Source organism: Pongo pygmaeus, chromosome 9, assembly GCF_028885625.2.
Source record: "Pongo pygmaeus isolate AG05252 chromosome 9, NHGRI_mPonPyg2-v2.0_pri, whole genome shotgun sequence".
Classification (NCBI taxonomy): Eukaryota; Metazoa; Chordata; class Mammalia; order Primates; family Hominidae; genus Pongo; species Pongo pygmaeus.
The window spans coordinates 8,015,609-8,042,755 of NC_072382.2; the positions used below are offsets into that span (position 1 = coordinate 8,015,609).

Genomic DNA, 27,147 nt, shown 5'->3' on the forward strand with positions numbered 1-27,147 from the left:
CCATTGCACTCCAGCCTGGGCAACAAGAGCGAAACTCCATCTCAAAAGAAACAAAAACAACAAAATTAGTTGGCCAGGTGCAATAGCTCACGCCTGTAATCTCAGCACTTTGGCCAAGAGACCGAGGCAGGCAGATCACCTGAGGTCAGGAGTTTCAGACCAGCCTGGCCAACATGGCAAAACCCTGTCCCTACTAAAAATACAAAAATTAGCCAGGCATGGTGGCGAGTGCCTGTAGTCCCAGCTACTTGGGAGGCTGAAGGAGGAGAATTGCTTGAACCCAGAAGGCAGAGGTTGCAGGGAACCGAGATGGCACCACTGTACTCCCATCTCAAAAAAAAAAAAAAAAAAAAATTAGCTGGGCTTGGTGGTGCATGCCTGTAATCTCAGCTACTCAAGAGGGTGAAGTAGGAGACTCTTGAGCCCAGAAGGTTGAGGCTGCAGTGAGCTGTGATCATGCCACTGCACTCCATTCTGGGCAACAGGAGGCCCTGTCTCCAAAACAACAAAAAAGGATTTAGGTTAGTGCTGTGGCTTCAGTAATAGGTGGTGGGAAGTTAGCCAGATTCTTGAGACATTGCTAAATTTGCTACAGCTGGTGGTGAGGCTACTTTTCTCTAAATAACCAGAGCTGCTCTGAAACCAGTTTAAAGGCTAACAGACTCAGATTAGTAGTGCTAGGAGTAAGCCCTGCATCAGAAAAAGGCTGAGCCAGATTCTCTCCAAGGACCTATCACATTAACTAAATTTGACTTCATAGTTTTCTGGCTCATATTTTAAAAAAAAAACCATATATATATATACACATTTTTGCCTAGTTACCACCCCTCTCCAGTGTTTCTCCTTTTTTAATTTTTAAAAAATAATTAGGCCAGGCACGGTGGCTCATGCCTGTAATCCCAGCACTTTGGGAGTCCAAGGCAGGCGAATCACGAGGTCAGGAGATCGACTAAAATACAAAAAATTAGCTAGGTGTGGTGGCGGGCGCCTGTAGTCCCAGCTACTCGGGAGGCTGAGGCAGGAGAATGGCATGAACCAAGGAGGCAGAGCCTGCACTGAGCCGAGATCATGCCACTGCACTCCAGCCTGGGCAACAGAGCGAGACTCCATCTCAAAAAAATAAAAAATTAAATTCACTTATGAGCTATTAAAAGAGGTCTCTCTTCCCAAGGTGCTAATATTCTGCTAGGATTAGGCTTTAGCTAAAATATTCATAAATAGTACTTTGAGCAGAAAAGCAAATCACATATTAATGATTAGCAGTGACATTTTGCAGTAAAGTATGTCTTCTAGATTATGGACATCTTATTTATCTTGTTTAGATCCCCATAGAACACATTTAATGATGGACTCAACCCTACTTAAGCTTTATTGTACTTTATATGGAAATGTTGATGTGTAAATTCTGACTACATGTGAAATTTTACCTACAATAATATAGCATTTACCTCACATATTTTATACTTAATCTTGACAGGTGAAGCAAAAAATTTCCCTTATTTCTTAGGGGAATGGTCTGACAAATCTACAGAAGTTAACCTGTCCATGCACACATTCCAACCAGTGATGTACATAAGGCTCATGTTAGCGTCAGTATTCCCCAGGGAAGCAAGACTGTCTCTGTTTTACAAAAGGCAAAATAAGGCAAAGATGCTGGGATTTTCTTGTGATCTGCAAGGCACTATGCAGAGCCAAGAAGAAAAATTTGCAGGTTTTGCTGGCCTCAGCAAAATCTCTGGTGGTTCTGTGCTAGGTTTCAACCAATTTAGCATAGGAAGTTTAACATATGCAGGGTGCGTGACTCACACCTGTAATCCTAGCATTTTGGGAGGCTGAGGCAGGTGGATTGCCTGAGCTCAAGAGTTTGAGACCAGCCTGGGCAACATGGCGAAACCCCATCTCTACTAAAAATACAAAACATTAGCCGGGCATGGTGGTGTGCACCTGTAATCCCAGCTACTGGGGAGGCTGAGGCACAAGAATCACTTGAACCCAGGAGGCAGAGGTTACAGTGAGCCAAGATCATGCCAGTGCACTCCAGCCTGGGTGACAGAGTGAGACTCTGTCTCTAAATAAATAAATAAATGTATCTTGATTTCTATGTCATTGGCAGAACAAGAAAAAAAAATTTCTGCAAAAGAGTTCTATATTATCACTGCCCAATAACACTCCTGGCAGTGACGGAAGTATTCCATATCTGTGCTGTCCAGTTTGTGGCTACTGTGGTTACTGAGTACCTGAAATGTGGTTTATTCCACTGAGAAACTGAGTTTTTTATTTAATTATAATTAGCTACATGTAGCTAGTGGCTACTCTATTGGACAGCAGTTTAGATAGTCAAATAAGCTGCTCATAGGTGGAGAAAAAGCCCTGCAGAATTGCATAATTTTTATTTTAGGAAACCTTTCACCCCAAAAGAGTACTGTTGAGTAGGACAAATGTATTTTTCTGTTTTGAGATGGAGTCTCGCTCTGTCACCGAGGCTGGAGTGCACTGGCATGATCTCGGCTCACTGCAACCTCTGCCTCCCAGGTTCAAGCAATTCTCCTGTCTCAACCTCCCCAGTAGCTGGGATCACAGTCGCGCGCCACCACGCCTGGTGAATTTTTGTATTTTTAGTAGAGATGGGGTTTCACCATATTGGTCAGGCTGGTCTTGAACACCTGGCCTCAGGTGATCCACCCACCTCGGCCTCCCAAAGTGCTGGGATTACAGGCGTGAGCCACCACACCTGGCCAATGTTTTTATTCCTAAACCTTACGTCTTATATGATAAATTGCATATTGTGAATACAAAATTCCTTTAGTTCACCAAGACCAAGTTTCTCACTATAGACCATTTCAGAGTCCCATGAGGCCTCTCAACGCTAAAAGCTCCTGAATTCATTTATCAACTGTTTGAATTCGTACTGTGAGCTAGGATGTGGGAACATGGTAATGAATGAGGCATATGTGGTTTCTGTAGCCTCAGATCTACCCCCTTCCTGAGGTTTCCAGATATATAGTGAAGCTGGCGTGGCACAGAAAGACACTAGGCCCTCAGGGTACTCAAGGTGCTGTTAGAAACTTGTCCTAAGGGCAGAAAAAGGTTGGCTGCCTGCAAGATGGACCAGAAAAGGGAAGCAACTTGCCCGATTGGTTTCATAGCTTGTCAGGATTTTGCTTACAAACCTGGTCCTCAGGAAGTCACGTGGCCTAGAACATTTGGGAAAAGGAAGGAGGGGAGAAATAAATATTCCTGGGAAGAGCTCTCAGTTTGTTGGAAGATCAATCTCGGCTTTCTTCAGACCAGAGCTAGGCTCTACTGCTGAGGAGAAATGAAATGCAAGAAATGATAGAATCAGCTCCAGGAACTTGCAAGGGAAGAATGAAAAATCTGACGAGATGAATTCAATCTGAAGTGCCTTAGGTTTGCAGGGCCTTTGAGAATCCAGGCCAAATTCAAACCGTGTATCTGTCACCCCTGCAAATCCACAAGAACCCAATGAGGTAGCATCACTGGCTCTCCCAGCAATTAAGGCTACTGAGATTTAGAAAGTTTAGGCCGGGCACAGCCGAGCGCAGTGGCTCACGCCTGTAATCCCAGCACTATGGGAGGCCGAGGCGGGCAGATCACGAGGTCAGGAGATCGAGACCATCCTGGCTAACACGGTGAAACCCCGCCTCTACTAAAAATACAAAAAAAATTAGCCGGGTATGGTGGCACATGCCTGTAGTCCCAGCTACTTGGGAGGCTGAGGCAGAAGAATGGCGTGAACCCAGGAGGTGGAGCTTGCAGTGAGCTGAGATCGCACCACTGCACTTCGGCCTGGGCGACAGAGCAAGACTCCATCTCAAAAAAAAAAAAAAAAAAATTTAGGCCAAGCGCAGTGGCCTACCTACACCTGTAATCCCAGCACTTTGGGAGGCTGAGGTAGAAGGATCACCTGAGGTCTGGAGTTTGAGACCAGCCTGGACAACATAGCGAAACCCTGTCTCTACTAAAACTACAAAAAAATTAGGCAGGAGCCTGTAATTCCAGCTATTCAGTAGGCTGAAGTAGGAGAATCACTTGAACCCAGGAGGCGGAGGTTGTAGTGAGCCAAGATCGCGCCACTGCACTCCAGCCTGGTTGACAGAGCAAGACTCTATCTCAAAAAAAAACAAAACAAAAAAAGAGACTCCCATCTCAAAAAAAAAGAAATTGTGATAAGTACCACAAATTACACAAAATGGGTCCAATGGCAGGGAATAATGGGAGGACATTATCTACTAAGCTACAGGTGGTTTGGGAGGGCATTCCAATACTTGATCCTGAAGCTAAGACCTGAAGGATAAGTTAGCTCTAAAGCAGTAAAGAGAAAGGTCCCTTCAGATTTAAAAAAAAAAAAAAAGAGGCCCTGAGGCAGGAAAGAGCTCAGTGTATACAAGGATCTGAAAGGAGAGTCAGTATGGTCAGGAAAGGATAGATAAGCAGGGAAAAGGGCCTCAGATAATAAAGTGTGACAGAGAAAAGGCACGTTCAAACTAAGGGATTGGGCATTTTACTTTAGATAAAATGGGAAGTTGCTGAAAGGTTCTAAGTAACAAAAGAAACATCTGATTTACATTTCACAAGATCATTCTGGCTACTAAATGAAGAATACTTTGAAGACCCAAGGGTAAGAAAAAGACGGACCTGGAGGTCACTGTAGTCATCTTGGTGGGAGAGGATAGCATGGTCTAGACTATGGCTGTGGCAAAGACATGGAGAAAAGATGCAACATGTGATATAAACTTGATCAAGAGCTGCTAATGGTTGGGGAGGGGCTAAGAATGACTACCAGGAATCTGGCTGGAAGAGTGAATGGGATAAGGAAGACTGAAGGACAAATGATTTTAGAGTGGGGAGTCTCAGGAGCTCTATCTCAGATATACCAAGTTTGAGGTGTATTAAGACAACCAGCCAGGTGCAGTAGCTCATGCCTGTAATCCCAGCACGTTGGGAGGCCGAGGCGGGCGGAACCTGAGGTCAGTAGTTCGAAACCAGCCTGGCCAATATGGTGAAATCCCGTCTCTAAATTTTGTATCTAAAGATACAAAAATTAGCCAGGTGTAGTGGCACGTGCCTGTAGTCCTAGCTACTTGGGAGACTGAGGCAGAAGAATCACTTGAATCCGGGAGGCGGAGCTTGCAGTGAGCCGAGATTGCGCCACTGCACTCCAGCTTGGGCAACAGAGTAAGACTCCATCTCAAAAAAAAAAAAAAAAAAAAAAGAACCAAGAAGAAATGTCAACTAGGTCTCCAGATCCCTGAATCTTGAGCACAGGAAAGAGGTTTCAAACTGGAAATACCAAGAGTCTTTAGCACCTGGATCAGTGTTACATAATAGAAATACAATGTGAGCCACAAATGCAAACCACACAGGGAACTGAAACAGGTGAAATTAAATTGTATTAGTTTTATTTTCCCCAGATAGTCTAGTGGTTAGGAAAAAAACAAAAACAATTTTAATGTATTTTTACCCAATACGTGCAAAAAAAGATCATTTCAACATATAATGAGCATTAAAAAATGAATATATTCTTTTTTTTTTTTTTTTTTTGATAGACTCTTGCTCTGTTGCCCAGGCTAGAGTGCCATGGCCCAATCTTGGCTCAATAGAACCTCCGCCTCCCAGGTTCAAACAATTCTCCTGTCTCAGCCTCCCAAGTAGCTGGGACTACAGGCACATGCCACCACGCCTGGCTAATTTTTGTATTTTTAGTAGACATGGGGTTTCACCATCTTGGCCAGGCTGGTCTCAAACTCCTGACATCAAGTGATCTGCCCGCCTTGGCCTCCCAAAGTGCTGGGATTACAGGCATGAGCTACTGTGCCTGGCTTATCATATTAATTTTTTAAATCCCATAGGTATTTGGTACTCACAGCACTGTATATGTCTCTGGCTACCACACTGAACAGCACAACTCCAGATGGTATACAAAGCCAAAGCAATGAAGGAAGTATTGAAGAGGATTTCAAACTTGGCACTAGTGATAACTGGGAAAGGTGCCCCTCCTGTGCACTGGAGGATGTTTAGCCACATCCCTGGTGGGAGAAACCCCCTAAATTGTGACAATTAACAATGATTTCAGGGAATCTCTGAGCCTATTCTAGTTGCCCATTTAAAACAAAACGAAAAAAAAAAAAACAAAAAAATGGTCAGGCTAGGCCAGGCACAGTGGCTCACGCCTGTAATCCCATCACTTTGGGAGGCTGAGGCAGGCGGATCACCTGAGGTCGGGAGTTCAAGACCAACCTGACCAGCACGGAGAAACCCCATCTCTACTAAAAATACAAAATTAGACGGGCGTGGTGGTGCGTGCCTGTAATCCCAGCTACTAGGGAGGCTGAGGCAGCAGAATCGGTTGAATCCAGGAGGCAGAGGTTGCACTGAGCTGAGACCGTGCCATTGCACTCCAGCAGCCTGGGCAACAAGAGCAAAACTCCATCTCAAAAAAAAAAAAAAAATTAAAAAAAGGGTCAGGCTAGGTGGCTCACGCCTGTAATCCCAGCACTTTGGGAGGCTGAGGCAGGCAAATGGCTAGAGCTCAGGAGTTCAAGACCAGCCTGGGCAACATGGCAAAACAACAACTACAAAATACAGAAATTAGTTGGGCATGCTGGCATGCACCTGTGGTCCCAGCTACTCGGGAGGCTGAGGTGGAAGAATTGCTTGAACCCGGGAGGAGGCAGAGGTTGAACACGGCACTCCAGCCTGGGTGACATAGGAAGACCCTGTCTCAAAAAAAGGGTGGGGGAGGGGGCAGGCGAGGTGGCTCATGCCTATAAATTTTTTTTTTTTTTTTTTTTTGAGATGGAATCTTGCTCTGTTGCCCAGGCTAGAGTGCAGTGGCGCTATCTCATCTCACTGCAACCTCTACCTCCCGGGTTCAAGTGATTCTCCTGCCTCAGCCTCCCAAGTAGCTGGGACTACAGGTGTGCACCATGACAACTGGCTAATATTTTATATTTTTAGTAGAGACGGGGTTTCACCATGTTGGCCAGGCTGCTCTCGAGCTCCTGACCTCAAGTGATCCACCCCCTCGGCCTCCCAAAGTGCCAGGATTACAGGTGTGAGCCACCACACCCGGCCTAATCTTAGTAGTTTGGAAGGCTGAGACAGGAGTATAGCTTGAGCCAGGAGTTCCTAACCAGCCTGGGCAACGTAGGGAGACCCCATCTCTACCAAAAGATAAAAATAAATTAGCCAGGTGCAATGGTGCATACCTGTGTAGTTCCAGCTACTTGGAAGGTTGAGATGGGAGGACCACTTCAGCTCAGAAGGTCGAGGCTGCATTGAGCCATACTCATACCACCGTACTCCAGCCTAGGCAACAGAGCAAGACCGCACCTAAAAAACAAAAAAAGAAAAAATACTAAAAAATTGATCAGGGGCTGAGGATTAACTACAAAGGGGCACAAGGGCTTTTTGGCTGGCAAAAATGTTCTGTATTTTGATTGCAACAATGGGAACAAGATTGTAACCATCAGTTATCAAAAGTACATTGTCAAACTGGGCATGGTGGCTCACGACTGTGCCTGTAATCCCAGCACTTTGGGCGGCCAAGGTGGTGGATCACCTAAGGTCAGGAGTTCGAGACCAGCCTGGCCAACATGGTGAAACTCCGTCTCTACTAAAAATATAAAAATTAGCCGGACATGGTGGCATGCATCTATAATCCCAGTTACTCAAAAGGCTGAGGCACAAAAATCGCTTGAACCCGGGAGGTAGAGACTGCAGTGAGCCGAGATCATGTCACTGCACTCCAGCCTAGGCAATAGAGTGGGACACCATCTTTTTAAAAAAAAAAAAAAAAAAAAAGGCCCCCCAAAAAAGTACATTGTCACAATGTGTCAAATTGTTTTCAAAATTGGTATATTTTATTGTTTGAAAATAATACTTCAGGCTGGGCATGGTGGCTCACGCCTGTAACCTCAGCATTTTGGGAGGCCAAGGTGAGCAGATCAACTGAGGCTGGGAGTTCGAGACCAGTCTGACTGACATGGAGAATCCCCATCACTACTAAAAAAAAATACAAAATTAGGCCAGGCATGGTGGCTCACACCTGTAATCCCAGCACTTTGGGAGGCTGAGGGGGGCGGATCACAAGGTCAGGAGATCGAGACCATCCTGGCTAACACGGTGAAACCCCGTCTCTACTAAAAATACAAAAACAAAATTAGCCAGGTGTGGTGGCAGGTGCCTGTAGTGCCAGCTACTTCAGAGGCTGAGGTGGGAGAATGGCGTGAACCCAGGAGATGGAGCTCGCAGTGAGCTGAGATTGTGCCACTGCACTCCAGCCTGGGCGACAGAGCCAGACTCCGCCTAAAAAAAAAAAAAAAAAAAATACAAAATTAGCTGGGCATGGTGGCGGGCACCTGTAATCCCAGCTACTCAGGAGGCTGAGGAAGGAGAATCACTTGAACCCGTGAGGCGGAGGTTGTGGTGAGCTGAGATTGCACCATTGTACTCTAGCCTGGGCAACAAAAGCAAAACTCCATCTAAAAAAAAAAAGAATACTTCAGGGCCGTCTCTTCCTGGTTCTTCCCAGAGTCAGGAAAAACTGGGTTGAAAGGGTGTTTAAAAAAAAAAAAAAAAACTCAGAAGAGCTGATTTTTTAAAAAAGTAATCACATTATGACACTGCTTAAAAACCTACAAGACTAGTTGACTCAGAGTGAAGGCCAGAAAGGCCCTAGAAGATTAACTACTAGATCTGCTAACTACCTGACTTCTTCTGCTCCTCTCTCCTCTCACTCACTCTTGCCACTGGCCTCCTTACTGTTAGAACACTCCCACCTTGAGACCCTTGCTCAAGATATTCTCTCTACCTGGCGTACTTTTCCCCCAGATACCTGTTGCTAACTTACATCTAATTCAACTCATTGCTCACATCTCACTTTTTTAAAAGAGGCCCAGGCCGGGTGCAATGGCTCATTCCTACAATCCCAGCACTTCGGGAGGCTGAGGTGAGAACTGCTTGAGCCCAGGAGTTCAAGAGCACCGTAGGCAACACAGCGAAACCCCGTATCTCCAAGAAATACAGCGAGTGGGATGTAGTGGCATGCCTGTAGTCTCAGCTACTGGGGAGGCTGGGGTAGGAGGATCAACTGAGACTGGGAGGTGGAGGTTGCAGTGAGCCAAGATCACCCCACTGCACTGCAGTCTGGGTGACAGAGTGAGATCCTGTCTCAAAAAAAAAGAAGAAGTGCCGGGTGCAGTGGCTCACGCCTGTCATCTCAACACTTTGGGAGGCCAAGGCGGGTGGATCACTTGAAGTCAGGAGTTCGAAACCAGCGGGGCCAACATTGTGAAACACCATCCCTACTAAAAATACAAAAATTAGCCAGGCGTGGTGGTGCATGCCTGTAATCCCAGCTACTGAGGAGGCTGAGGCAGGAGAATTGCTTGAACCTAGGAGGCAGAGGTTGCAGTGAGCCGAGATCACGCCACTGCACTCCAGCCTGGGCAACAAGAGCAAAACTCCACCTCAAAAAAAAAAATTTAGCTGGGCATGGTGGTATGCGCCTGTAATCCTAGCTACTCAGGAGGCTGAAGGAGAAGAATCGCTTGAACCCGGGAGGCGGACATTGTAGTGAGCTGAAATGGCACCACTGGACTCCAGCCTGGGCGACATAGAGAGACTCCATCTCAAAAAATAAAAAAAAGAAATTAACTGTAGGCCGAGCACAGTGGCTCACACCTGTAATCCCAGCACTTTGGTAGACTGAGGCAGGACGATCGCTTAAGCGCAGGAGTTCAAGACTAGGCTGGGCAAAATGGGAAAACCTTGTCTCTAAAAAAAAAAAAAAAATTTAATCAAAACTGAGCTGGGCGTGGTGGTGCGTGCCTGTAGTCCCAGCTACTCAGGAGACTAAGGCGAGAGGATAGCTTCAGCCTGGGAGATCAAGGTTGCAGTGAGACATGTTTGCACCACAGCACTCCAGCCTAGAGGACAAAGTGAGACCTTGTCTCAAAAATAAATTTTTTTTTTGAGACGGAGTCTCACTCTGTCACCCAGGCTGGACTACAGTGGCGCTATCTCGACTCACTGTAAGCTCTGCCTCCCGGGTTCACGCCATTCTCCTGCCTCAGCCTCCCGAGTAGCTGGGACTACAGGCACCCGCCACCACGCCCAGCTAATTTTTTTTTGTATTTTTAGTAGAGACAGGGTTTCACCATGTTAGCCAGGATGGTCTCGATTTCCTGACCTCGTGATCCGCCCGCCTCGGCCTCCCAAAGTGCTGGGATTACAGGCGTGAGCCACCGCACCCGGCCAAAAATAAAATTTTTTTAATAGTAGGGTTTGGTGGCATGTGCCTGTAGTCCTAAGTAGTACTTGGGAGGCTGAGATGGGAGGATCATTTGGGCCTGCGAGCTACAGCTGCAGTGAGATAGATAACACCATGGCACTCTAGCCTGGATGACAGAGCAAGACCTTGTCTCTAAAATAAGTAATATTTTTTAGAGAGTCTTGCTGTTGTCCATGCTGGACTTGAACTCCTGGGCTGCTCAAGCGATCCTTGCACCTTGGCCTTCCAAGTACCTGAGACTACAGGTGGATGCCATTGTGCCCTGCTTATTTTCTGCCTTTTTAATTGAGGCATATATTCAAAGTGTGATTCCCTATCCTGGATGACAGAGCAGGACTCTGTCTCAGAAAAAAAAAAAAAAAAAAAGAAAAAAAAAAGAGAAAAAAGAAAACCCACGTATAATTTTTGACTTCCCAAAACTTAGTAGCCTGCTGTTGACTGGAAGCCTTACAGGTCATAAGTCAATTAACATATTTTGTGTGTTATATATATACTGTATTCTTACAATAAAAGCTAAAGAAAAGGCTGGGCACAGTGGGTCACACCTGTAATCCCAACACTTTGGGAGGCCAAGGCGGGTGGATCACCTGAGGTCAACGGTTCGAGAACAGCCTCACCAATATGGTGAAACCCTGTCTCTACTAAAAATACAAAAGTTAGCTGGGTGTGGTGGCGTGTGCCTATAGTCCCAGCTACTCGGAAGGCTGAGACAGGAGATTTGCTTGGCCCCAAGAGGCAGAGGTTGCATCACTGCACTCCAGCCTGGGTGACAAAGCAAGACTCCCTCTCAAAAAAAAAAAAAAAAAAAAAAAAATCATTAAGTAGAAGTGAATCACCATAAAGGTGTTCATCCTGATAGTATTCATGTTGAGTAGGCTGAGGAAAAGTAGGAGGAGGGGTTGGTCTGGCTGTTTCAGGGGCGGCAGAGGCAGAAGAAAATCCATGTATTACTGAACCTGCACAGTTCAAACCCTTGTTGTTCAATGGTCAACTGTACAAAGGAAGCCCCAAACTCAGTTTGGTGTCAATCTTCCTTACTTTGTGAAACTGAGAAGTCCCATCTTGTTGCATATCTGAATACAAATAATTCTGATGTCGGACAGAGGAACTCAAAGAAACCAGCAGGTACACACAACCCTCAATGGAAGCACCAGCCCCCAGCGGACAGAGTACTCAGCCTCCCTGTTAGTTGTGACAACTTAAGACAAAAATGAGAGCAGTAATAAAATGCTCAATTCACTCATCACTAGCTAAGTACTTTCTCCTTTGGTGTCTTGTCTCCTTAAGGGTCAGGAAGCACCATCCCTGTTTTGGTGGGGGCGGGGGTGGGGGTTTATGTTTCGGACAGGTCAGGTCTCACTAGGTTGGCCAGGCTGGCCTTGGAACTCCTGTGCTCAATCTTTGCACCTCAGCCTCTGTAGTAGCTGAGACTACAGACATGCGCCACCACGCCCAAAATCATCCCAATTTTGTATCTGAAGGGTGCTATTTACCTGCCATAAAGTAACATTAAGTCCCTATTCCTGTCAGATTTGCATCTGGTGAGAAGCCGGGAAGGTTCACTCATGTTAAGCCATCATAATATGGCTTGACAAAATAGAGTTGTTAGCATGACAAAACTTAATAATGCAAGAACATGGTTTAACAAAGCAAATATTAAGGCTTCAAAAAGTCCCCTGCCCGACCTTCCCCAGAAGCCAACTGCTTTTGCCTTTTTAGCTGTTTTTTACCTTTATTTCTGAATAAGATGTTCATAATCCATTTGCCACTTTAAAAAATTTCCTCATTTCGGCCAGGTGTGGTGGCTCATGCCTGTAATCCCAGCACTTTGGGAGGCCAAGGCAGGCGGATCAAGAGGTCAGGAGATCGAGACCATCCTGGCTAACACGGTGAAACCCCGTCTCTACTAAAAATACAAAAAAATTAGCCGGGCGTGGTGGAGGGCGCCTGTAGTCCCAGCTACTCGGGAGGCTGAGGCAGGAGAATGGTGTGAACCCGGGAGGCGGAGGTTGCAGTGAGCTGAGATTGCGCCACTGCGCTCCAGCCTGGGTGACCAAAAAAAAAAAAAAAAATTTCCTCATTTCTATGAGTTTTGCTCTTATACATATTACCCGCCCATCCCCACTTCATCAGATTATTTTAATATTCAGAGCTGCTACGATCATAACTAGGCAAATATCACACACAGTTGAATCCTGCTGTAGTTTTGAGTGTTTATGTACTCCCAAAATTCATGTTAAAATCCGAATCCCCATGGTGAAAGTATTAGGTACACCTTTGAGAGGTGCTTATGCCACAGAACAGAGCCCTCATGAATGGGATTTGTGCCCTTATATAAAAGAAACTCCAGAGAAATCCCTCACCCTTCCTGCCTTGCAAACTCAAGAGAGAATCCAGACACCAAGTCATGCCATGATCTCGGCTTTCCCAGCCTCCAAAACTGTGAGAAATACAATTCTGTTGTGTATAAGCCATCCAGTTTATGGTCTTTTGTTACAGCAGCTCAAATGGACTAAAAAAATCCTCATGTTGGCGGGGCACGGTGGCTCACGCCTGTAATCCCAGCACTTTGGGAGGCCGAGGCAGGCGGATCAAGAGGTCAGGAGATTGAGACCATCCTGGCCAACACGGTGAAACCCTGTCTCTACTAAAAATACAAAATTAGCCAGGTGTGGTGGCGGGCACCTGTAGTCCCAGTTACTCGGGATGCTGAGGCAGAAGAATGGCGTGAACCCGGGAGGTGGAGCATGCAGTGAGCCGAGATCGCGCCACTACACTCCAACCTGGGTGACAGAGCAAGACTCTGCCTCCAAAAAAAAAAAAAAAAAAGTGTACTTTCTCTTGCTACAACCTGGACTACTGTTCTCCAAATCCACTGCAGAAAGGGAGTCCTGGGACTTCCCATCACCATCATCCTGGGAATTCCCTTTACCTCAGAAGATCATGTGTAAGAACACAAAAGTACTGAGAGCAAACTGACCTGGGTAATTTGAAACAGCACTTAATACTAGTGCCAATGATCAATGATTTCACTCTCACTACTCCATCCTCCCTGAGTCTACTTTAGTACTGATGTGTAGCTCTAGGGTAAGGAGCCTGGTTTAATTTAGCATTCACCCAAAACCACCCCAATTTTGAGGATGCCTGGAAAACTTTCGAGACAGGATCCCACTGTCACCCAGGATGGAGTCCAGTGATGCCATCTCTGCTCACTGCAACGTCTGCCCCTGGCATCAAGCAATCCTCCCATCTCAGCCTCCTGAGTAGCATGACCAGCTCATTTTTAAATTTATTATTATTTTACTTATTTTGAGACGGAGTCTAGCTTTGTTGCCCCGGCTGGAGTGCAGTGGCGCAATCTCAGCTCACTGCAAGCTCCACCTCCCGGTTTCATGCCATTCTCCTGCCTCAGCCTCCCAAGTAGCTGGGACTACAGGTGCCCACCACCACGCCCGGCTAACTTTTTATATTTTTAGTAGAGACGGGGTTTCACCTTGTTAGCCAGGGTGGTCTTGATCTCCTGATCTTGTGATCCGCCCACCTCGGCCTCCCAAAGCGCTGGGAAGACAGGTGTGAGCCACCACGCCCGGCCTATTATTATTAAGACAGACTTTCACTCTCATTGCCCAGGCTGGAGTTCAATGGCGGCTGGAGTTCAATGGCGCAATCTCGGCTCACTGCAACCTCCTCCCAGGTTCAAGCAATTCTTCTGCCTCAGCCTCCCAAGCAGATGGGGTTACAGGTGCCCACCACCATGCCCAGCTAATTTTTTGTGTTTTTAGTAGAGATGGGGTTTCTCCATGTTTGACAGGCTGGTCTTGAACTCCCGACCTCAGGTGATCTGCCCACCTTGGCCTCTCAAAGTGCTGGGATTACAGGCGTTGAGCCACCACGCCTGGCCGGAAAACTTTAAAGGCAAAGTTAACAGGGTTAACATCAAGTTAAACTCCAAGATCACCCTGAAAACTCTGCCCTCATAGGTCCTTTGACCCATGCAGAACCAGGCCAGGGCACATGTCATCAATACAAAATAGTATGACCATTCCCACCCCGACCTGACTTCCAAGGACATACCAATTATTTGTACACCCAAAGCCCAGACAAGCAGCAGCTTGTGGAGGCACAGTGAGGACAGGCACAATGCCCTATTCATCTTTGTATTCGCCACATGGTAACCTAATTGCAGGTAATCAGGGAGTACCTAGCGAAATACAAAGCCAGCTAGACGTTTACTAGACAGAATGAACAGTGAAATGCTATGGGGGAAAAAAATCAGTTTATTAAAGCATTACTCTTGAAAAACTACATTTTGGCCAGGCGCAGTGGCTCACATATAATCCCTGCAAAAACTCTGGGAGGCCAAGGCGGGAGGATCCCCGCCTTGAGCTCAAGAGTTCAAAGTTACGGTGAGCTACAATCATGCCACCACACTGCAGCTTGTGTGACAGAGCTAGATGTCTAAAAAACAAAAAGCAAGAAAAAGTACTTCATTACTCCTAAGGAGTGGCAGCATAACCTTGTCAATTACACAGAGCCAACTATGTGGCTTCAACTCAAACATAGACTTGATTGGAAGCATAAACAAAAACAACTTCATAATACATCGATGTTGAAAATCAGTGAGTTATAGTCAATCTTTTCAAATCACCTCTTAAAAATAATTCGTCTTGCTCTGTCACCTAGGCTGGAGTATAGTGACACAATCAGCTCACCACAGCCTGAAACTCTTGGGCTCAAACTATCCTCCTGCTTCAGCCTCTCTTAGTAGCTGGAACTTCAGCTGCATATCACCACACAGAGCTAACTTTAAAATTGTCTTAGAAATGGGATTCTGCTATGTTGCCTAGGCTGCCATTGTTCTTGATAAGGAGTTTTTCCTCTCAACAAGTCAATAAATAGTTTAAGGCTGGGTGTGATGGCTCATGACTGTAATTCCAGCACTTTAGGAGGCAGGCGGATCACTTGAGTCCAGGAGTTTCAGACCAGCTTGGCCATGGTGAAACTCCATCTCTACCAAAAATATAAAAATTAGCCAGGTGTGGTGGCAGGCGCCTGTAATCCCAGCTACGCAGCAGGCTGAGGCAGGATAATCACTTGAACACGGGAGGCAGAGGCTGCAGTGAGCCAGGATCATGCCACTGCACTCCAGTCTGGGCAACACAGAGATTCTGTCTCAAAAAAAAAAAACAAAACAAAACCAAAAACAAAAGCAATAAATGGTTTAAAAAAAAGAAAATGCAAAAGCATCTAGTATGAATATAGCATTAAGCCAGGCCAGATTCTGAGTCATGAAAAAACTACTCTTACATTGTCTGTTACAGGGAGATCAGGATCTCAAAGCAGAAAGCAAAAATGACTTGCTCTAATAGAATCAAGAAATTAAAAAAAAAAAATTTTTTTTTTTTTTTTTTAGAGAAGTCTCGCTCTTGTCCCCCAGGCTTGAGTCCAATGGCTCAATCTCAGCTTACTGCAACCTCCACCTCCCGGGTTCAAATGATTCTCCTGCCTCTGCCTCCTAAATAGCCGGGATTAAGGCGCCTGCCACCATGGCCGGCTAACTTTTAGTAGAGATGGGGTTTCACCAAGTTGGCCAGGCTGGTCTCGAACTCCTGACCTCAGATGCTTCACCTGCCTCAGACTCCCAAAGTGCTGAGATTACAGGTGTGAGCCACCGCGCCTGGCAAAAAATTTTTGAGACACCCAGGCTGTAGTGCAGTGGCCTGATCTTAGCTCACTGCAGCCTTGACTTCCTGGGTTCAAGTGATCCTCCCACCTCAGCCTCTGGAGTAGCTGGGACCACAAATGCACACCACTATGCCCAGCTAATTTTTAAATTTTTTGCAGAGACAGGGTTTCACCATGTTGCCCAGGCTGGTCTTGAACTCCTGAGCTCAAGCAACCTGCTTGCCTCAGCCTCCAAAAGTGCTGGGATTACTAGCGTTGAGTCACTGCACCTGGCCACGGAGTTAAAATTTTATTTTATAAAATAATTTTTTGAGAAGGAGTTTTGCTCTTGTTGCTCAGGCTGGAGTGCAATGGCGCAATCTTGGCTCACCGCAACCTCCACCTCCTGGGTTCAAGCAATTCTCCTACCTCAGCCTCCTGAGTAGCCGGGATTACAGATGCGTGCCACCGCACCCAGCTAATTTTTTGTATTTTTAGTAGAGACAGGGTTTCACCATGTTGGTCAGGATGGTCTTGAACTCCTGACCTCATGATCCACCGGCCCTGGCCTCCCAAAGTGCTGAGATTACAGGCGTGAGCCACCATGCCTGGCCGAAGTTAAAATTTTAACTAGTTTTGTAATGCAAAAATATATCATATGTATGTTTATCATGTCACTTCTGAAAATCCTTCATTGATCATACCCATCTAAACAGAATTCTCTACTTGACATTTCTGCATTTTCTCCTCCCTCAGAATAGAAACTCCAGAACCGTATGCATCTCCAACACTTACACCACCTTCCAGAGTATCACTCAATAAAATATTTGTTGAATCAATGAATACCGTTAGTCTCCAATGTTTGAAATTTGCCAACCCTACCCATCAGATCAAAGGGTATACTGACAAGAGTAAAAATGGCGTTCAGTGGTGGGTCTGTCCTTTAGAGAAAAAGAAACCAAAGTAGGTATGTACGACCCTCCAAGAGAAATGGCAGAGAACCAACCCAGCCAGGAAAGGAAAAACTAAAGGAAAAACATTTGCTGGGAAGATTAAATGAGAACACATGAAACACCCAGCACAGGCTTCACATACAAAAATATTCAATAAATTACATGTTGTATAGAGCTGTTCAAATCTTGGTCATCTATGATTAGAAAGAATCTAACAGGAGGAAGCAATTAAAAAAAAAATCTGAGAAACCATCTAAGTAAAGACCAGCTTCTTTATCTCCCCATCATCATAACCCGACTTCCCTGAAAAGGTAATGACTGGCATACAGTAGGTGCTCAGTATTTGTTGAATGATTCTGAGAAATGCTCTAACTAGACACAATCCTGTATCTGTAGAAACTGGAGCAAGAAGGTACAGACCAAACATATGGAAGACAAATAACTGTTTCAAGAAAAACGTGAGGCTAAGAGGCGGCAGTTCTTGCACTCAGCCCCATCATTCAACAAGGTATCTAAAGCCTCGTATGTTGGGTCATTTCTCCATGCCTATGATTTAAAGGCTGTAAACCCAAGTAATGAGGTGCTAGTGGGACCATTCAGGCATTCTTTGGATTTTGGCAGAGCTAAACAAATAGACATTGAAAGGCATCAACACATGTCACTGGCCTACAGTTAGCAAAGTACTCTTGGAGCCACAGCTTCATTTCTTCACATGGCACGAAGAGCGAAAACTGACTTCCTCTTTCCCCAAACCCCTCCTTTTCCCTGGAAATTAAATTAAGCTAGATACACTGACTGGGTGATTGGAATGGTAGTCTTAAGGGAAGGTGGTGACTGTTTTCTCTAGAAGAGAAGACCTACATCTCTAAACTAAAAGTAGTTGGTTTTATAACAAAGGTGGACCAGTGGGAAAAGTCTTCATTGGAATAAGGCTACCTGCCTGGGCTTCTGTATAACCTCTTTCCTCTGGCACCTACAAGTCCTATTTACAATAAATAAAATACAGTGATGTTCACCCAAAGCTGAGTATCTTAAAACTTTATACCCTCCCCTTCAAGGTACAAATGAACCCCCAAACAAGCCCAAGCAAGAAGTCTCTCAAAGCACACATACCCTAAGTTGAAAAACCATTTATTTCACCGGAAAGAAAAAAAGTGATCCAACTCTATAGGTCTAGCCTTTGGACCAAAAAGAGACCCTGGAGCAGTGAGACTCTCACCAAGGTCATTCCCAAATCCAACAGCCGCAGGAGGCAGGAGGCAGGGAGGAGACAGCACAGCCCCCACCACAGTTTCTGCACACAATGAGGCCTGCTGGGAGAACAGAACATGAATGGGAAGCTACAGAAGTATTGAAGGACAGAAAAACAGGAAAATGGGCAGGAGAGGAAAGGAAAGGAAGAGAAGGTCTGAACTTAGCAAGGTAAATTAAGGTCCACGGTTCCTGAGGGACTGAACGCACAGAGCCGAGAACGTCCCGGAGATGGGGTACCACGAAGGGTGTATTCTCATGCACAACCGCAGCTCGGAATTTCAGCCCACACACATCCCACCTGAAAGAGAGCACAATACAGCGGCTTTACAGCAAAGCTCAAAAGGGCTTTCCCATTTAAAACTTCAACATCTTTACAAAGTCTGGTAACTTGACACTCCTTTTAAGTTTACTTGTACCCTTCTTCCCCAGTATCACAGTAATCTCTAACAATGAAAACAGCTTGAAGGCCAGAGAGTCACTGGGGAGGCTAAACAATCTCAGACTAAGGTCTTAAATTAATAGCAAATCTTGTTTCATAAAAGTAGGCAAAGAGACATTCCTTGCTCTTGATGATGTTAACATTAGCATTCCTCAGAGAAGGTAATTCCACATCACAAGCTGTCAGCAGAGGACAGGAAAAATGGAAAGGTTCCAATTAGCTCCCTGAGGTTTTAAAAAAAAAAATTAACAGTATTTTCTATCTAGGAGTTACTGCCAAGGTCCAAGTTAAAAATCATTCAAAGTCTAGATAAAAGTAGCATCAACTGCACAAGTTTTAAGACCTGAGGACATCCAGTTCCAACTAGGGAAGAAACTAACTTTGGAAAGAAGGTGCGGAAGGGCATGTATAAGCTACACATCAAGTCACTGAAGTCTCTTTTCCAGCCCAATCAGTGACTGCCTACCCAATGACCCTGGGAAAGCCACGTACCTTCTGCCCTAACTGCAAAGATGACAGTTATCTATCACTCACACACTGTTACTATAATTAAGGATCAATGGTAATGTCTGGGACACACTGGGAGCTATTCAAAACTAAGGGCATTGAGATTTACCCTTAAGTACAACAATAATCTCAAACACCTAGAGCCCAAAGCTGGCAAGTATCAGAAGAGAATGTATTCAAGGAGAGCCAAATGGATCATGGGGCTCAAAATGTATGACAGTGGAAAAAGCCAGGGGACTCAGGGTAGAGCTGCTGGCTCAAGAGTATTAAATGCCCAAAACAGCTAATGAGAAGATGAAGAAGGGAGTGATTTGCTTATGGCAAAACTCCCAACCCTGGATTTCAACATTACCAAAGGAGTAAAATTAACAGGTGTGCCTGCATTCTTAAAACATATACCCTGAGAAAGTAGATGATGTCAAAACTAGAACTGTGGGAATAGTTACTTAAAAAAAAAAAAAAAAACCCTAAGTAAGTGACAGGCGGGGCTGTTATAGGACAGACTGAAAGATACAGCAATGGAGTGGGCACTCTATTCAGGGTATAAATCTGAGCTGGGCAGAGAAGGTGAGTGTTAGCATCTATGCCCAGACTTCCTTGTGGAACTTTATAAAAGATAAGTTTTGTATTTCTCTCTACCCCAACTTACCATCAAATAAGTTCTATAAAACTCATAAGGGCTGAACGGTTCAGGAATGTCAGAAATACGCTTCAAGATTAAGATGATGCCATTTTGGTAGTCTTCTTAGTAACTGGGACCTGAGCAGTGATGACCAGTTAACTACAGTTATGGACTTTATCATCAGGGGTCATATCAGAACTTTCACACAGCACAAAACAGAACAGGAAACTTGAAGACCTTAGGAATGTCGCACACCTAGGAAACTTAACAAAGGCTCTAAGAAACAAAACACCTGAGCCTGAACGTGTGGGTCCCCAGATAAGGTTCAATTATAGTATAGTACATAGGTGACCCAAGATTCACCAGCACATCATTCTTTATTTTTCTAGGCACAAATAGAATCAAATTGACTCCCACTACCAGAAGCCCTGAAAAATAGCCATGAGGGCCAAGGAACTCTATGTATTTTAAAGTTAAGCAGTTAGGACTTCTCTCTAGCCTGTGAGCCATCCTAGTAACCTTCCCCTAACCCTGCAAAAGCAAGCAAGCAGGGCAGCCTAATTGGAGCCCTTTAGGCTGCAGGAGGGATGGCAAAACCAGAAGAGGGAACACCCCACCCCTCTCACCTCAAGCTTTAAAAGGCTGAGTACCGCGCCCGATCCGCATACTGCTCCCGCTCATACCGGGCCATGTCGTACAGAGAATTCCGCGCGGCTGCTGAAGCTTGGGACAACTCACTCTCATGCCCGTAACCGTAGCCCTCTCCAACAGTGGGGACTGGGGCTGTAGCGCGACGCAGGGGGCTCCGATCCCGCCCGTAATATGAAGTGGAAGCTGCAGTAACAGCAGCAGCGGCTGCTGCTGCAGCAGCAGCTGTGGCAGCAGCTCCTGAGGTCGGCAACAGGTGTCTATCGTAGGGATCGAGAGAGGTGGAGGTGAGGTGACTGGCCATGGCTGTATTCTGGACTTGTGGCAGCTGGGACAGGGTCTGCTCTGCGTAATTATACACGGAGGCAGCTGCAGCTGCCACTGCCTCATAGGACCGGGCAGCACGGCAGCGCTTGTAGTAGGCATCGAGCGCTCCGTACGCGTTGTTGTAATACAATGAATCCCCATAGCTCATGGTGTAAGGCGTACGCACTGCTCCGTATTGCTCATTATATTGCTCGGTCAAGTCTGCCACGCGGCCTGAACGATCTATCGGACACTCTTTGGACCAGTGCCCCTCTTTCCCGCACCGATAGCAGCCGCTCTGGTCTCCCATCCCGGGCGCAGTCCTAAGCCGGCTGGTGGACAACTGCACGTGCATTCGTTTGCCTTGAAGAAACAGACGCAAGAAGGGTTGCTATCACTCTTAGTCATAGCCCCAGCCCCTACCCCAGACACTGGTCATAGCAATGGCTTTATCTAGACAATTCTAATGCAGGACTCATCTTTACGAAAAGATAAAAAGGAAAAAAAAAGACTCAACATATAGATTCAGTATAATGACCTAATTTCAGGAAAAGATCACTTAGATGAAGAAATATTCCAGCTATAACAACAGTTTAAATGCTTAAGAAATAAACTACTCTTGCTCAAATCATCTCCAAACAGGTAAAAATCATCTCCAAACAGCGGCTCAAAGTCAAAAGAAGTCAAAGAAAGAAAGAGTGCCCAAGTCTTTTCTGACACCTCCAATCCTTACTAGCAAGACGGATTTTCATTAAGCAAGGGAATGTAAGTAAAGGCCAGTTCTCCACCCTCCTCAAAAAATTTAAAAGAATCGAATAAAAGACTCCAATGATTACCACTATTAAAGATTAAAGAATGATCTAGACTCAATCCACGGCTGAATGTGGCAAGCAAATCCCAAAGTACATCTCTGGAAAAACCCTCATGAACTAGGGAGACAGAGGGGCACAACAAGTTGAAGGACAGCCTTCTCCCTTAACTGGGCCCTTTAAACTGCTGGTTCTGATTATTGCTTTAACGAGGATTCTTTACAATCTGACAGTTAATTTTAGTGACCCTCTACTAGGGTCAAAGGCAAACAGGGCAAAAACAGGACAGATTGTTCTCAAATGCCTGAAATTTTAGAATACTGTAAAAAACATGGAAGAAAAGGTGGCTGAGGAAAGTGGAGAATAACTAGTTATACTACTCAGTGGACCAAACTGCTCAGCAGTTTTAAAGTACTTTAAAGTACTTTAAGCAGAATCAAAGTACTTCTGAAACTACATATCTGAGAGCGTAACTAAGAACATACACCTAATATTTTTCCTGAAAATTAAAATTTGCATTCTGGAAATGAAAAGTATTACTTCTGAAAATGTGATAAAAGCAGAAACTTTTCTAGAAAAGTTAAAACTAAGTTTTAGTAAGTCTCTACAGAAGCCATTTCCACCTAACATGATCTGCCAGCTTATTGGTAAGCAAAATTCAGAAGAGATACAAATCCTGCAAAAACTTCCCAATGAAATTAGTTATGATTCACCTAAACATATACCTGTCAAAGGAGTAAATGGCCAAAAGCAAGGGAGAGTCAACAGATGGATCCTCTAACATTAGACAAAGTGGTAAACACACAATTTTCCTTGCAAAATTAATGTTAGATTCTGGGAGACCAGAAAACACAATAGAGAAACGGGGGTGGAAGGAACAAAATATCAAGGAGGTCTACACAGCTGGAAGTTTAGGTTGCAGGTTATTAAAAGAGAGTAGATACGCAATTATGCACTTAAGTGCCTTAAAGTGCTAGCTTGTCTCTGGCATTTGCCCAGGGGGCTACTTTGGCACCTAACAAAACCAGAGAAAACAAGTGCAACTAAGAAAGCAACTGTGTACATTCCAGACATAAAGATCATTAATAAACGCCTTAATCTAAGGATCTGTTGGTTCTAATGCCAGAAAAAAAAATTAAATTTTAAAAAATATCTAAAAGAGATTTTAAGTGGGCAAGCAATAGAGAAGATACCCAACACTGAGAAACGGAAAGGAAAAAAGACCACCCTGATAACTACTGCTCATCAATATACATCTATAACTCTACCAGAACAGTATTAAGAAATGAGAAACGCCAATATTACATAAAATAAGGTAAAAATAACTAAGCATAGGTTAGTGTCAGGTGACCTGGGGTTCAGACACCCAGAGTTTTACTTAAGGATAATTTGTCCTGAATCAAGACCACACTGTCCTCTCCTTAAACCTAACTGCTACAAGCAGACACCACCTCTTCTGACTGGGCTGAAGTGTGGGAAACAGTCCAAAGATTAGGTATCACACCACAAACCCTCCACAAGAGCAGCCTTTGCTCTCAATTAAGTTGACAAAATAATTCTCAACTTGCCAATTAAAAAAAAAAAAGCAAACTAGACCTGAGACACCTGTGTCACTTTTCTTTACTAACGCACAGCAATGCCCATGACACAGGGCACCCATTACTAGGGGAAATAATGATCAGACCCTCAGCTCTAAAAAAGCCCAAATTTAAGGGAAATGGATGCCAAAGGCAGCAGTAATGACTCTTAACAAGGGGAGTACCCAGAAAAAGAATCAGCAACTACACTGTCAGAACACAGGTCTGAAATATAGCAAGGAGTCACGGGAATACTCCATAATTTGGATAAGGCTTTTTTAAATTTATTATTTTTGTTCAGTCCTGCTTAATTAAGCTAAAAAAGGACACCACTCTTTTTGATACTGGGAACCCAAAGGAGGTGAGAGATGAGTTCAGATAGCAACTCACCATGATCACCACCCCTGAATTGCCACTGTTGCTTCAGACCTCAGATTTTGGAATATTTGCGTTATACGTACCATTTTAGCATCCCAAATCTGAAAATTCAAAATCCAAAATGCTCTAAAACAAGCATTTCCTTTGAGCAACATGTAGGCATTCAAAATGCTAGGGATTTGAGATGCTTCCAAATGAAGTGACAATCCACATCATCACCCATGCTGCCCTCCAGGCACAAAAAATTCATTTGGTTAAGACTCCAAGATAACACAAATCTAAATGCTCTATTCACCAAAATCTTATAAAGCCCCCCAAACCAAAGAAAAGACAGTCATTACTGCCCCTAAAACCCCAGTGCCTCCTCCCCAGGAAGTCCTAAAATCAGCCTTGTAATTGTAGAGTGGCCTTATACTCAAAATACAATCCCTTGGTACAGGTATAATATGAAAGCAACAAGAGCTGTAACCCTTTAAAGAGTTTGTGTAAGGTAAGACAGCTTAACAAGGATTCTGCTCCTATAAAAGTGTTGCTTGACATGTTTTTGCAAGGTTCTTCATGTAAAACGCAGAATTCTGATCCTGTGCTGAGGACAATAAATTCAGAGTGAGGAACTCTGAACTGTGTTCTACTACAAAAAACTAAAAAATAAAAAAAAAGGCCCAGTAACTCAGAAAGCCTTCAGAAAGGATTTCTGCACTGATGAGCACAAAAGCCATAGGGACTCCAAATAAAAGGCGAGTGGCTTTTCTCCAGGAGACATTTGCCTAAGGTAAAGCCCCTAAGTCCCATGCACCCTACATCTTAAGAAGTCCATCACCCATACTTATTTCTTCATCACCAGCCAGCCAACAACTGTTATCTTTACCAAACCTCTTCTTTTACTTATCCAACCATTTTCTGAACATAGCCTTGTGTTCGGCCCTCTACCCAAAGAGGGTGGTTCACCTTGAAACTCTGTGTTATCAAGGCCCCTGATGGCCTCCACTGCATCCTCTGCCCGTTCCATGTGTACGAAGGCATAATCTTTCACGATGTCACATTCGATGACCGGACCATACTCCTCAAACTTGGCTCGAAGCTCCTTATTGGTGCAGGTGGGACTGATGTTGCCCACATGCAACTTTGTTGAGGTTTTGCTCTTATTCTTGCTGGCTTCCACGTTGATGTTCACCCCATGAAGCTTGTAATGGTGCAGGTTGCGTATGGCATCCTCAGCTGCCGTCTTGTCTTCTATGTGCACAAAGCCGTAATTCTTAATGATGTCACATTCCAGCACCTTCCCATACTGCTCGAAGAGTGAGCGAATCTCCTGCTCTGTAGCCTCCCGGGGCAGGTTTCCGATGAACAGCTTCACCATCCTGACAAGAGCCTGGGAGAAAAAAACAAGACATCTGACAAAAGACCTCAGGCCCACATCCGTTCACAAAAAACGACTTTCACTCTAATGTATATTTCCAGTTTTCTCTCTCACACGCCTGCACACACACCTCCACACAATAATCAAAGGGAAGTGGGAGTGAACTAAGGCCTGCTATAGTAGCCGCCATGAACCTGTAAGAATAAGACGTCTGCAATAGGGAGGTCCTTAGTAGACAAAGGGTTTGATAACAACCGATACCTTCCAACAGAAATGGGCATGAAAGACAGTATATGAAGAAATGGGGGTACTGGGCTTTTCTATCCACTAGAACAACAGAAAACAAAACTCAACTAGGCTTGCTGACTGCCTGCCTGAAATTATCAACAGGCTTTTTCCTCACGTAGGAACCAAAGCAGCCATCATTTCCGGGAAAATGGGCCTTGTAATAGCTACATTTGAGTTTCCTTTGGAAGTAGTGAACGCGCGACTCGGATCAGACAGCGAGGAGTGGAAGATAAAGGAAGTACTGGAGTGGGGAACGCCTCTCTCGGGGCACCGTCCTAGCTCCTGCCGAACACTGAAATGCGTGGCCGCGGAAGAGAGCTTCAGATTCATTAACCAGACGATGTCTCACGGCCCGAGAAATTCCCGAAACGGGGATGTAACTGGCAGGTATAAGGGAAAGGGGGTTATCCCAGTGGAAATCTCGAGGCTTCCAAGAGCAGCCACGCCGGGCGCGGGACAGGGTGGGCGAAAAAAAGCAAGGTATTCTCAGGGGGCGGTGGGGGAAGGGCTGCTCCCGGCTTACCGCGCAATGCCGAGGACCGAGGTCGGCTCTCAGTGACGGGTGTGGAGGCTGCGAACCTACCAGGACACGCCCGAAGCCCAAGGGAGTGAGGTAAGATTTCACAGAGTACAAGAAAGGCAGTGGAAGGGCTCGGAGTCTCACCCGCACAGAAACCAGCAGGGCCTCCTCCTCGCGGCGCGGACGCTTCTGACAAAACGCTAAAATGGCGGCGGCCGCAGCAGTGGCTCTGGGTAGAGGGGGGAGGTGAGACTACAACCGGATTGGCCACTCAAGAAAGTAAAAGGCCGGCGTTCCCGCAGATCCTCTTCCTGATTGGTTACCACGGACGCCAATTACCTAAGAGGCCGGCAAGAGGTGGAAACGTCTGTAACCTCGGAGCTTTTATGCGAAAGCCAATGGACACCAACCTCGAACTCGCTGATTGGGCAAGAGATCAGCGTGAGGGCGGACCTACAAACGTGGGCTTCGCCGGCGGGGTGCGGCCCGCCATTAGGCGGAGCGAGGTAGAGCCCTGGGGTAGCAGTCTTTAGCTTCATGGCGCCAACTTCGTTAAGCTTCCACATTTCGCCACCTCCACGTGCACAGCCAGACGGTATTCTGTGCTCCATTTCGCCGTTCACTCTAGGTGTCTCCCTCTAACCTCCCAAGCACCACCCCCCTCGCGGCCAGGACTCTGTGGAAATAGCTTATGCAGGCACATGCCAGGGAAGAAAAACAACGAAGACCCCCACCACCCCACCCACCCACCACCACCTCAGGAAACCAACCTTCTCCTTGGGCCAGTAGTCCACACTGTAGCCTTGAGAGTCCCGGAGCTCCCCCAAAATCAAACCTCTCACAGGTGGTGAAATGACCTCTGTAATGGCCTTCCAGAAGTAGGCCCGGCAGGAGGTTGCACTGTCCAGGAGACGCTGAGGACAAGTTCCCTCTGGGAACCAGCCTCCCAGGGTCCGCGATGAAGAAACCTTTCTGTGACCATGGAGATTGAAAGTATACCCCGACCCCACCCTGAGAAAAAACTGGAGCAGCAAAGGTTTTTTTGTTTTATTTTATTGGGCGCCATCAGCCAGAGCTGTTTTAATCCCCTAGAACCGACTTTAGAGGAAAGAGCTTAGTCACAACCAGCTGTAAACAAAATACAAAGTAACATTCTCCAGAGGGTCCAGCTGCTGCCTCGTTTTCTCTAATCCTTAGGCTGCTTCATATTCATTAAGCAAGCAACTTTAGTCAAGACCCTTTGCAAAGCAGCTTTTGAAAAGGGTTAAAAGGTGGAGTGCAGGGACTGGATGGAAGAACTTATAACACGAACAAAACAGGCTAAAAGCAGTGCAGAGTTTATGAGGAAAGGGATCATCAGGAGTGAAGATGACACAAGTACCACACACCACCATCCAAAGCAGCTTCTTCACCACCACCCCCGCCCCAAAAAGAGAAAGGTTTCATAAAGAGAAAGGTGAAGTCAGAGTTTGAGGGGGGAAAAAAAAAAAAGTGGGTTTTAAAACCC

General features: G+C 45.5%; 1 protein-coding gene across 8 annotated transcripts in view; it reads right to left on the bottom strand.

The window, feature by feature from the left end:
* The window catches only part of LOC129008362 (RNA-binding protein 4), a 30,203-nt gene extending 3,868 nt beyond the window's left edge, over window positions 1-26,335 (bottom strand). Inside the window, exons 1-4 of one of the 8 annotated variants that reach the window (XR_010127678.1) lie at window positions 25,644-26,335; window positions 24,421-24,844; window positions 7,230-7,353; window positions 3,171-3,306 (exon numbers count right to left, since the gene is read on the bottom strand). Coding sequence is in view for 7 of the 8 variants with exons in the window: in XM_054440530.2 (XP_054296505.1) it covers window positions 20,389-21,071; window positions 24,421-24,832 (1,095 nt within the window). In the remaining variant the exon portion in view is untranslated. Of the gene's footprint in view, window positions 1-3,170; window positions 3,307-5,398; window positions 7,354-18,047; window positions 18,485-20,380; window positions 21,072-24,420; window positions 24,845-25,643 lie in introns of those variants that run through there. The other 7 variants (XM_054440530.2, XM_054440531.2, XM_063671683.1 and 4 more) reach the window with 7 other exon arrangements.
* Window positions 26,336-27,147: the final 812 nt, after the last annotated feature.